General features: G+C 48.6%; 1 protein-coding gene across 1 annotated transcript; it reads right to left on the reverse strand.

Annotated features, from left to right (window-relative positions):
• Window positions 1-1,628: 1,628 nt before the first annotated feature.
• LOC147960404 (uncharacterized) lies at window positions 1,629-7,408 on the reverse strand. Its single transcript, XM_087533331.1, has 2 exons — window positions 6,458-7,408; window positions 1,629-1,649 (listed from the first exon to the last, which is right to left on the reverse strand). The coding sequence occupies exons 1-2, from the start codon at window positions 7,406-7,408 to the stop codon at window positions 1,629-1,631; spliced, it is 972 nt and encodes a 323-aa protein (XP_087389457.1).
• Between the last annotated feature and the right edge of the window lie 5,308 nt (window positions 7,409-12,716).

A 12,716-nucleotide genomic window follows, 5' to 3' on the forward strand; every position in this document is an offset into this window, starting at 1 on the left:
ACGACGACGCCAGCAGCCTGTCAGGAAGCGATTCGGGTACGAGGCGAGCGATATGTCCGACTGAGCCCGCGCACCTTTATTTTGAACCTGCCGCAAAATCTTGGGTACGACCCCTCACAATGTAAGAGCATTTTGGTGAGGGGAAGCCCCTCATGTAAATAGACTACCACTTTATTCCTTAGGCTTATGCTTAAAGCACGCTTTTGGGTGCTCACGACACCCCTTGCGGGCTTGCTGTCGTAACTTACTTTGGTTTAGTCGAGCTTCAAACTGATTTGGTAGCTGCGGATGTGCATTCCTTCTGAGAGGAGCCCCTCACGAGCTTGCGAGGTTTTGGTTTCCTGAGGGGTCCGCCAGTCCAACCGAGAGGGCCTCGCGAGAAGCGAGCTCCAGTAATGGCGAGATGCGCGCGTAGTGCGTGTGCGCCGCTGCCAGCCCCCGCTCGCGAGTTTTTCGAAAGGGGTGAGATAGCGGATGTAAATCTCAAACAAAACACGAATCCAGAAACTCACGAAATCAACGTGAACGAGAAAGGATGCCCCCCACGATTGCCAATGGAAATGCAACTTCAAATTCAAGATCAAAAGCTGCAAGTCTGAGCTACAGAAAAGAGGTCAAAAGGAAATGGCCACGTCCGGCACCTAGCTAGTCTTCTTGTCTTCCCACCAGCGCGGAGCTAAGTGCTTTCACTGGCCGTGAGCATAGTCATTGGGGGACAATGTCGACGGCCAGCGCAGAGCATGGTGCTTCCACTAGGACGTGGGCGGGAGCCCACGAGGCCCGAGGGCGGCACTCCAGAGACTCCGAGGCGTGTACAGCCCCACTCATTATTACGTGAGAGTGTCACGAGCGGAGACCTTCACAGGCGTGAGCCCTAGTTCATATCGCCAAGCGAGGGCCCCACCTTGCGCCGCCCTCGACCACCGTTGGGGCGTCCGGAAACCAGGACGATGCCAAGGGGCAAAGGGGACGCTAGCGGTGCCCTCGGCGACCACGGGCCCTCTGCTGGGGGAAGGCTCGCTAGTGCCTCCCCGGCAGAGGACCTACCTCCGGGCGACGCCTTGCTCCAGGCGATGCGGGGAGGGGCCTTGCTCCCGGCTCCTCCCACGCAGCCCCCAGTACGCTTACCCTGGTGGAAGGGGGGACACCGTGCTAGGGCCGTCGTCCACCGCTATGACCTGATTCACTTGCGACCCATGGTTAGCGTAAGCCTGCTCCTGAGAGATTAGTGGTACCCTATAGCTGTTGTTGTCAGTGTGGTCGGCGAGGCTCCCGGGTGGCTCCTGGAAGGTCTCAACTTTCAGCGTCTCCTCTTCCCATCCCGGCTCGAGGAACGAGCTGGGGTCATCTTCCGACGTGTACTCCTGGTCCATCATGCGGGGCACATAGGCCTCTAGAGCCATCGCCCCAGAAACCTCGCTGAAGTGCCCCGCGCTCCACGTCGCCTGGCCCGGCGCGCCGCTCTGAGGATGGTAGGGCGGCATCCTGCCAGGGCCATGGGTGGCAATGCTTATGCCCGCGCCCATCGGGGGAGGCACAGGTGCCGGGGCCGTATATAGCTAGATATAGTGGACTCTCATGGAAGAAACTTGGTTGAAGGGTTTTGGATGCACAAGCAGTATTCCCGCTTAGTACAGAATTTTTTTGGCCTGCAAAGATTATAACCAAGAACCACATGTTGCAGGATCCATAACAATATAACTTCTATGCAAATATACCCAAGCACAACTCACTAGGTTATCTTCCTTGTACAACTTCAACTTATTTAATCAACTTAGTAAATAACTAATCGATATTCACAATCATAGAAGATGTCCAAAATAATGTATTTTTCATGTGAAATTTCTCTTTCTTATACTAACCTTTCATGAATTGCTTGTATGAAAAATATCGTGGTTGTCAAATTTCAAAAGATTTTACTTTCTAAACCCAATGTGAAATTATTACTAAGCATATGGAACATGTATAATTTCAGATTGATGATATTCAATTCATTCAACAATTTACTCTTAGTATATAAGTGAAGCACGAGAGTGAATGAAAAACTACTTCGAAAAGACATAAGTGAAGATCAATGAGTAGTTAAAAAATTAAGTAGCTATGTGAGGACTCCCTCCAATTAAAATTTTAGAACTAAGTATTTTATTTAACCAGCAAATAAAACAAAAAGACGCTGCAAGCAAAACACATATTATGTGACGAATAAAAATATAGCTCCAAGTGAGGTATATCGATAGATTGAAGATGAAAGAGGGGATGCCTTCCGGGGCATCGCCAAGCTTAGACGCTTGAGAATTCCTTCAATATTACCTTGCGGTGCCTTGGGCATCCCCAAGCTTAGGGTCTTGCCACCCCCTTATTCTCCTTGTATCATCATCTCACCCAAAACTTCAAAACTTCAATCACATAAAACTTAACGGAACTTGTGAGATAGGTTACTATGATAAAGAATAAATCGTTCACTTTGGTACTCTCAAGACAAGATTCATAATTGTTCTCACATAATTCCTACTATACTCTATCATTTCTACATTTATATTGACCAATATAAGTCACAAAAACTATAAAACAAGCAAACTATGCGTTGAAAACAGAATCTGTCAAAAACAGAAGAGTCTGTAATGGTCTGAACTAAAACCATACTTATTTAACTCGAGAAATTCTGAAAAATTAGGACAACGTAGCCAATTTGTATATAAATACTATGTAGAAGTTTTAGACCAATATAAAGTTCCAATAAAATCTAAAAATTGATACACTGGACGCAAAAGTTTCTGTTTGTGCACAAAATCAAATCAACAAGTATCTGCACTATCCCAAAGGCTTTATTTGGCACATTATTGAAAGAATAGATACAAAACATGATTAGTACAGTAGCTTAATCATGTTGAATGATACATCTCCAACGTCTCCAACGTATCTATATTTTTTGATTATTCCATGCTATTATATTATCTGTTTTGGATGTTTAATGGGCTTTAATATGCTCTTTTATATTATTTTTGGGACTAACCTATTAACCGGAGGCCCAGTGCCAGTTTCTGTTTTTTTGCCTATTTCAGTGTTTCGCAGAAAAGGAAATATCAAACGGAATCTAAACGGAACGAAACCTTTGCAATTATCTTTCTTGGACAAACGCCATCCAGGAGACTTGGACTAGAAGTCAGAGACGCAACAAGGTGGCCACGAGGCAGGAGGGCACGCCCAGGGGGGTAGGCGCGCCCCCACCCTCGTGGGCCCCTCGTAGCTCCACCGTCGTACTTCTTTCGCCTATATATACTCTTATACCCTAAAAACATCCAAGAGAGCCACGAAACCACTTTTCCACCGCCGCAACCTTCTGTACCCGTGAGATCCCATCTGGGGCCTTTTCCGGCAATCTGCCGGAGGGGGAATCGATCACGGAGGGCTTCTACATCAACACCATAGCCCCTCCGATGATGTGTGAGTAGTTTACCACAGACCTTTGGATCCATAGTTATTAGCTAGATGGCTTCTTCTCTCTCTTTGGTTCTCAATACAAAGTTCTCCTCGATGTTCTTGGAGATCTATTTGATGTAATATTCTTTTGCGATGTGTTTGCCGAGATCCGATGAATTGTGGATTTATGATCAAGTTTATCTATGAACAATATTTGGTTCTTCTCTTAATTCTTATATGCATGATTTGATAATCTTTGCAAGTCTCTTTGAATTATCGGTTTAGTTTGGCCTACTAGATTGATCTTTCTTGCAATGGGAGAAGTGCTTAGCTTTGGGTTCAATCTTGCGGTGTCCTTTCCCAGTGACAGTAGGGGCAGCAAGGCACATATTGTATTGTTGCCATCGAGGATAAAAAGATGGGGTTTGTATCATATTGCTTGAGTTTATCCCTCTACATCATGTCATCTTGCCTAAAGCATTACTCTATTCTTATGAACTTAATACTCTAGATGCATGCTAGATAGCGATCGATGTGTGGAGTAATAGTAGTAGATGCAGAATTGTTTCGGTTTACTTAACACGGACGTGATGCCTATGTTTTGGGATTGGGGATGATAAGTAGTGCTCCAAGTAATATGAGTTCCCATTGCCTCTTGGAAACTATCCCAGAACTTTGAAGTGAATATACTGCCACGGTCTAAACTGATCTCCTTCGGAATGCCATGGAGTGACACAATTCGGGAGATATACAAGTTTGCTAATTGACTAGCAGTGATTGTCTCCTTGACTGGAAGAAAGTGAGAAACCTTCGAGAATTGGTCGATAATGACGAAGATAGCATCGTTACCTTTCTGAGACTTGGGAAGGCCAGTGATGAAGTCCATCTGAATCTTATCCCACTTCCATTCAGGAATCGGAAGTGGTTGTAGAAGTCCAGCCGGTTTTTGATGTTCTGCTTTGACGCAACGACAAACGTCACATTCTTTAATATATCGAGCAATGTCTTGCTTCATCTTAGACCACCAATACTTCTGACGAATGTCCAAGTACATCTTGGTACTTCCCGGATGAATAGAGAGAGGGGTGTCATGCGCTTCTTTCATCACCTTCTCTGTCATAAGCTCGAACCGGGGTACTACAATGCGATCTCTGAAGTACAAGGTTCCGTCTTCGCCAAGTGAGAAATCTCTTGATTTCTCTAAGGCAAGATCCTTTTTCATCAGATTAACATGAGCATCTTTGGCTTGTGCAGACTTAATTGCTTTTAGAAGAGTTGGTTCCAAGACAAGGTTATTCAGAGAACCCTGTGGAACTAGTTGAAGGTTTAGCTTGCATAGCTCTTCATAAAGGCGGGGTTAAGCTTTTTAGACCATGTGATTATTGCAATAAGACTTACAGCTCAGGGCATCAGCCATTACATTAGCCTTACCAGGGGTATAGGATATACCGCAGTTGTAGTCAGCAATAGCTTCCATCCATCGCTGCTGACAGAGATTCAGATCTGGCTGAGTAAACAAATACTTCAGACTCTGATGATTAGTGAAGATCTCGCAACGATTACCGAGAAGGTACTGTCGCCATATCTTTAGTGCATAGATAACCACAACAAGCTCGAGGTCATGAACTGGGTAGTTCTCTTCATGAGGACGTACTTGACGGGAGGCATAAGCAATCACTCTGCGCTCTTGCATTAGGACACAGCCTAATCCTTGACGTGAAGCTTCGCAATAGATGACGAAGTCCTTGCGAGAATCAGGGGAAGAAAGCACTGGGGCAGATGTCATCTTGTCTTTGAGTGCCTGGAAACTTTCCTGACATTTGTCTGTCCAATAGAACTTAACGCCTTTGTGAAGCAGATTGGTCAGTGGCTTGGCGATCTTGGAGAAGTTCTCAACAAAGCGGCGACAATAGCTGGCTAGACCGAGAAAGCTTCTGACTTGCTTGACAGTCTTCGGAGGGTTCCAGTCAAGAATAGCCTGCACTCGCTCTGGGTTGACGGCAATAGCATCCTTGGAGATGACATGACCAAGGTAGGTGACTTCGGGTAACCAGAATTCACACTTGGAATACTTAGCATAAAGTTGATGTTCTCGAAGCTTCTCTAGAACAAGTCGAAGATGTTCAGCATGTTCTTCTTTGTTCTTCAAATATACCAGGATATCATCCATATAGACTACAACGAACTTGTCGAGGTAATCCATGAATATGTAGTTCATCAGACGGGAGAATGTGGCTGGAGCATTGGTCAAGCCAAAAGACATGACGGTGTACTCGTAAGAACCATAACGAGTGATGAATGCGGTCTTTGGAATATCCTCTTCACGAACACAGATCTGGTGGTAACCCAACCTCAAGTCGAGTTTAGAGAATATCGATGAACCAGCCAGTTGATCATACAGATCATTGATCCGAGGAAGGGGATATTTATTCTGAATTGTAGCTTGGTTGATAGGACGATAGTCTTGGACCAAACGGTTCGTTCCATCCTTCTTCTTCACAAAGAGAGAAGGTGCTCCCCAAGCTGAGGAACTTGGATGAAAGAAACCCTTGTGAAGAGATTTGTCGATTTCCTCCTTAAGTTCAAGGAGCTCATGAGGTGGCATCTTGTAGGGTCGTTTGGCGATAGGAATGGTGCCTGGTTTCAAGTCGATGACGAACTCGACAGCCCGAGTAGGAGGTATTCCTGGAAGTTCTTCTGGAAAGACATCTAGGAAGTCATGAACAACTGGAATCTTCTCAATTCCCTCAAGAGGTGTTGCATTCAACGCATTCAAGGCATAAAGTTGTGCTTCAGCATTTCGAACAAGTCGAGCATGATAGCTTACTATCTCACTAGAAGGATGTAGGAGGTGAACGGTCTTAGTGGCACAAACCATAGAAGCGGTATGTGCTTTCAACCAATCCATTCCCAGAATGAGGTCAATACTGGAAGACTTTAGGATAATGGGAGAGGCATGAAACTCTAATCCTTCAATCTCAATGACGACGTCGTGGCTAACCATAGTGGTCCGACATTGGCCCGTGGGGGTGTTTACCACTAATGGAATGTGCATCTCTTCGTATTTAATGCCATGCCTGAATGCAAAATCTTCTGACATGAAAGAATGCAATGCCCCTGTATCGAATAAAACAATAGCTGGTACTGAATTAACAAGGAGAGTACCCATTATAGTAGCAGGCTGGTCTTGAGCTTCATTCAGATCAATGTTGTTAGCCTGCCCACGACCATATGGTCTGGCATTGTGGTTGCGGGGTTGATTGATACCACGAGCATTAGAAGGCAGAGCCAGCTGATTCTGATTCTGAGGGCAGCTCCTGGAATGGTGACCTAGAAGGCCACACTTGAAGCACCGACCAGCATTGGGATTGGGAGCAGGAGCTTGGGGTGGTGCAGTCCGAAGAGGCTGCCTCATTGGTGGAGGAGGCAAACGCGGAGCAGCATAGGACTGTCTTGGTGTAGGTGCAGTTGGACGATACAAGCTGTGGGGAATCCATATCCGACGCTTCTGTGCTGACGGGCCCGAAGATGAGCCAGCGTCACGGCTGCGCCTGAGGGATCCCCGGTGTTCCTGAAGACCAGTCTCAACCTGAATAGCCTTGTTCACCAAGGTGGCGAAGTCGGCAAAGTCATGAGCGAGCAGTGCTAGCTTAATATCAGGGTGAAGTCCATCACGGATCTTTTCTTGCCTATGAGCATCAGTTGCAATGTCTTCTTCAGCATAACGAGACAAGTCCAGAAATTCTCGCTGGTAAGCATCTACAGTATTGTTGCCTTGGGTGAGGTTGCGGAACTCTCGCTTCTTCCCGTCCATGATTCCTTGAGGAATGAAGCGGGCACGGAAAGCAGCTTGGAAATCCCGCCAAGTGATGAATGTTCCAGTAGGTAGGGTACGCCTGTGGCTGTCCCACCATTGAGCAGTGGGGCCCTTCAGGAAGAAAGATGCAAAGGTGACATAGCTAGCAGGGGCCACACTAGCAGACTCCATTTCATATGTGATGTCGCAGAGCCAGTCATCAGCATCAAGGGGTTGAGTTGAGCTGCGGTAAATAGTTGGGTTGAGACGCATGAAGTCCTGCAGAGTTACTGGGGTTGGCTGTCGATTCATGTTTGGGCGAGGAAACTGGGCCATCATTCCTTCCATGAACTGGCGGTTCAGCTCAAATTGTTGCATCATTCCAGCAAAGAATTCGGGCGGTGGTGGAGCATTGGCACCACAACCACGACCAGCGAGTCTAACCATCCTGCTAACATGTAACAGAGGGTACTTCAGCATGGAGCATTTGCAAAAACAAGGACCATTCATAATGAAACATGCATAAAGAAAGAGGTACGATGGATACCACTTAGTAGTCAACACGACAGTGTGTGCATTACTCAATATACTATTCTAAGGAATAACTATGGCTTATTCAGCTTTGGGGTAAATGTGGTCATGGGATCCTAATGTTAGAGTTAGTAAATCCATTTAACCCGAATGGAAGAGATATAAGAGTCCTAGAGTATAGATAAGGAATAAAAGATCCCAATACCACCCAAATGGCGACGTGGGCCTGTAAGACACACATCCATGTTAGTAAAAGTTTTTGTAGTGACTAGACTCAACTTCGCCAAGGAGTTGGAAAGGGGGCTACCTACAGGCAGTCGACTCTGATACCAACTTGTGACGCCCTCGATTCAATCGTACACTAATCATACACGCAAATGTGTACGATCAAGATCAAGGACTCACGGGAAGATATCAAAACACAACTCTAGACACAAATTAAAATAATACAAGCTTTATATTACAAGCCAGGGGCCTCGAGGGCTCGAATACATAAGCTCGAATACACAAGAGTCAGCGGAAGCAACAAGATCTGAGTGCAGACATAAGTTAAAACAAGTTTGCCTTAAGAAGGCTAGCACAAAAGCAACAATGATCGAAAAGGCAAGGCCTGCTGCCTGGGAGCCTCCTAACTACTCCAAGCCGTCAGCGGCTGTCACGTAGTAGTAGGCACCCTCGGGGTAGCAGTAGTCGTCAGTGGTGTCGTCTGGCTCCTGGGATCCATCATCTGGTCGCAACAAATGGGTATGGGGAAAAAGAGGTAGCAAAGTAGCCGTGAGTACTCATCCAAAGTACTCGCAAGACTTACATCAGATCTAAACTAAGTATGCATCTGTATCAAAGGAAATGGGCTGTATCTGTGGACTAAACTGCAGAATGCCAGAAAGAAGGGGAAAACCTAGCCTACCGAAGACTAGCATCTTCAAGCATCTTGCAGCATATAGAAGAGTACAGATCAACATAATATAAAGTAGTAGTAGTGTTATCAACCTCGGCCAGAGATCCTTTCTTGACTCCCTACGAGAAAGCAATCCCAGAGCCATACTATCCAGTTCTCATCTCCATTTCTCATCTCAGGTATCCAGTTCTAGTTGTATCGATCGGGATACAACTCCAAGTGTCTGTTACCGTAGGATAGGCTATCGATAGATGTTTTGTTCCCTGCAGGGGTGCACCAACTTACCCACCACGCTCGATTAACTCCGGCCGAACACACTTTCCTGGGTCATGCCCGGCCTCGGCCAAACAATACGCCGCACCCGACCTGGGCTAAATAGAGAGGTCAGCACGCCGACTAAACCTATGCCCCCAGGGGTCATGGGCTGTCGGTGTCAAAACCGGCGGATCTCGGGTAGGGGGTCCCGAACTGTGCGTCTAGGCTGGATGGTAACAGGAGGCAGGGGACACAATGTTTTACCCAGGTTCGGGCCCTCTTGATGGAGGTAAAACCCTACGTCCTGCTTGATTAATATTGATGATATGGGTAATACAAGAGTAGATCTACCACGAGATTAGAGAGGCTAAACCCTAGAAGCTAACCTATGGTATGATTGTATGTTGTGGTTGTTGTCCTACGGACTAAACCCTTGGGTTTATATAGACACCGAAGAGGGTTAGGGTTACACAAGGTCGGTTACAAAGGAGGAGATATCCATATCCGTATTGCACAGCTTGCCTTCCACGCCAAGTAGAGTCCCACCCGGACATGAGACGAAGTCTTCAATCTTGTATCTTCATAGTCTAACAGTCCGGCCAATGGAGATAGTCGGGCTGTCCAGAGACCCCCTAATCCAGGACTCCCTCAGTAGCCCCTGAATCAGGCTTCAATGACGATGAGTCCGGCGCGCAGTATTGTCTTCGGCATTACAAGGCGGGTTCCCTCTCCGAATACATCACAGAAGAATTTGACTAGGAGGATAGTGTCCGACCCTGCAAAATAAGTTCCACATACCACCGTAGAGAGAATAATATTTTCGCAAATCTAATTTGCTGACTTGTTTTGACAGTATGACGTTATGTCATGGCCTGGTGATTATTCGAACCATTTCCTTTAACCAGCCCCGCACATAACGCGAGGCAATTTTTCAACACGTCTTGTCAAGGCAGAGATCGTGTCCCCTTATTACGGGATTCTCATCAATACGGGCATGGGTAACCCAACCGCGCCATCAATTACGGCGCTTGGGGGATAAGCGAGTTTTACCAGGCAAGTGGGGACGCTTAGCTTCGTTCGCCCATATAAAGGGATAAGGATTCACCTTTCTATCCACGCCTTCTTCCTCCTTTGCTCATCCGTTTTCGCACACTCGAGCTCTAGCACCCAAGTCCGCACTTCCCACCTCAACCTTCTCCAACCATGTCCGGAGCGGGAGGCAGGTGGATGGTCTCCTCCATCACGGATGGAGACATCAAGAAACTGAGGAGAGCCGGATACCTACCCGACGACATCGCGCGCCGGCTCCCAGATGAGGGGCAGCTCATCCCCACCCCCAGGCCCCATGAGAGGATAGTGTTCCTCACCCGTTTCCTCCGCGGACTGGGATTCCCTCTCCATCCATTCGTCTGAGGGCTCATGTTCTATTATGGCCTAGATTTCCACGATCTGGCCCCAAACTTCATCCTCAACATCTCGGCGTTCATCGTCGTGTGCGAGGCCTTCCTCCGCATCAAGCCCCACTTTGGCTTATGGTTGAAGACCTTCAATGTCAAGCTGAAGGTTGTGGGCAGCCGCCAGGCGGAGTGCGGAGGCGCCATGGTGGGCAAGATGCCCAACGTAACATGGCTCGAGGGATCCTTTGTGGAAACCATAAAGGGGTGGCAATCGGGGTGGTTCTACATCACCGAGCCGCGCGACCCTGCATGGGCAGCGGCCCCCGAGTTCCGATATGGCATCCCTACGCAGCTCACCTCCTGGAAAGAGAAGGGCCTGTCCTGGGGTAGTTCGGGAGAGCTGACCGGACTCCAAACATGCATTCAAAGCATGGTGAACAAGAAGCTCAAACTTGTCAACATGGTCCAGGTCATGCTCCACCGCCGGATCCTCCCATGCCAACAACAGGAGTTCAACTTGTGGGAGTTCGACCCGGTGCAGCACCGAACTCTGAACAGGCTCTTCGACACAACTCACGAAGATGCCTGGAGGGTGTTGTTCAAAAGCACCGAGGTCCCCCCTCCCATTACTGAGGATCGCGGATTCAGCGCGAAGCGCCAGGCCAAAGCGGTAAGCTGCTTTACCCCTCACAGGATACTTATTATTTTTATAGATTGACTCCATGCGGGATCTAAACTCCCGTACCTTTGACAGGAATGGCAGGAGACGGCCGGACAGATCGACTGTCCGGCTCCTTTGCCCGAAGGCCCAGCAGACGCTCTTCTGGCGAAGATGCTGACTCTGGCTCCTTATACGGTGCCGGAGAAGACCAAGAAGGCCAAGGGAACCCGAAAGAGTTCCCGACGCCAGGCGTCGTCGGACTCACCGTCTGATGACTCTGCGGCGCACTCCTCCCCCGAAGACGAGGAAGAAGAAGATGCTCCCCCTCCTGCAGGGGGAGATAAGAAAAGGAAGGCCGCCCCAACTGGGGGGGCCGAAGGGTCCAAGAAGGGAAGGACTCTCCTTCTGGACAGCTCCACCGCCGCCGACGAAGGCGAAGACGAATGGTTGCCCAGGGCCAAGCCCTCGGGGAGATCATAAGTATTCGGATACCAGAGTAACTCATAGCATTCCCTTGTCGCACTGCTTTCCCTAACTCCTAACATAATTATGCAGGCTGCCACGAGCCAGCATCGATGTATCATCGGACGGCTCCCTGGGCTCGTTGGACATGGATAGCGATCCAGTCCCGACCGCCACCTCCCCTCATCCTACCGACGACGCCAAGGTGTTGTCTCAAGAGGCACCGGATCGAGGGGAGACAGTCCCGGAGGCGCCTCAAGGCAACCTTCCGGACTCCGGGAGCCGAGGGGACGGGGCCCCCTAGAGCACCGAGTTCAGCCCTCAGGCGAACACCGCGCCGGAACCTCCAGCGGTTCCAGGTTCGGGCAGGTGGCCTCCCTCTAAGAGGGGCAAGACGCCTGTGCCGGTGACCTATGTCCATCCAGAGGCGCCGGACAATCTGCTGGAAGTGCTTCGCGGCGCTTCCATCGACGAGGAGCACCGTACTGTTATGAGTGTGGTGGTCCAGAAGGTTCAGTCCGCCAAGAGCGGGTTGACTGAAGCTTGTGCCAGCCTTCTGACAGGCTTTGAGGTAAGTGTTTTAAAATGTAGTAGAAATATTGCCGCATAGACAGTAGCCCCTGATGCTTTGTTCGGTGTTCACAAAGAAAATCCGAACAGAGGATCAAATAATATCGCAGGAGTCTAATATAAGTATGTCAATATGCATATGCAGGCTTCGCTGCTGGCGTCCGCCGCACTGACTGCGGAGGTCGCCGTGCTGAAGCAGGACCTCGAGGGGTCCAGGAAAGAGCTCGGCCTTGCCAAGAGGCAGCTCAAGGAGAACAAGGGTAAGTAATACCCTGTCTATAGATATGTATATATAAAATAAGACGCGTTTGCAAAATGACAGGATCATCGTATATTTGCCAGGGGCCACGACCGAGGTGGCGACCCTGAAGCAAGCGCTAACCAAGGCCGAAGATAAAGCGGCCAAGGAGCGCACTGAGCGAGAGAAGCACGAGGCTCGGGTGGGCGACGTGCAGCAAGAGCTCCAGGCTCTCGTGTCGAAGCACGAGGCGTTGGAGCTTGACTCAAAGACGCGGGAGTCTGAGCTTGCCGCGGCCCTCGAGAGCACAAAAAATGCCAAGGCCGAAGCCCAAAAGGCCCTCCAGGAGATCGACGCAATGAAGAAGATAGCGGTGGGTAAGGCTTTCTATATGCAAAGCAAGCATGTAAAAGTAAATTACCGATTACTTACCCGAATCCGGAGCTCTCCAGGAGCATTCGCAGATTTGCCCCGCAGCATGTCCGATG

The sequence above is a fragment of the Triticum urartu genome, chromosome 7A, assembly GCF_056163025.1.
Source record: "Triticum urartu cultivar PI428250 chromosome 7A, HENAU_Tu73, whole genome shotgun sequence".
In the NCBI taxonomy this organism is placed as follows: domain Eukaryota; kingdom Viridiplantae; phylum Streptophyta; class Magnoliopsida; order Poales; family Poaceae; genus Triticum; species Triticum urartu.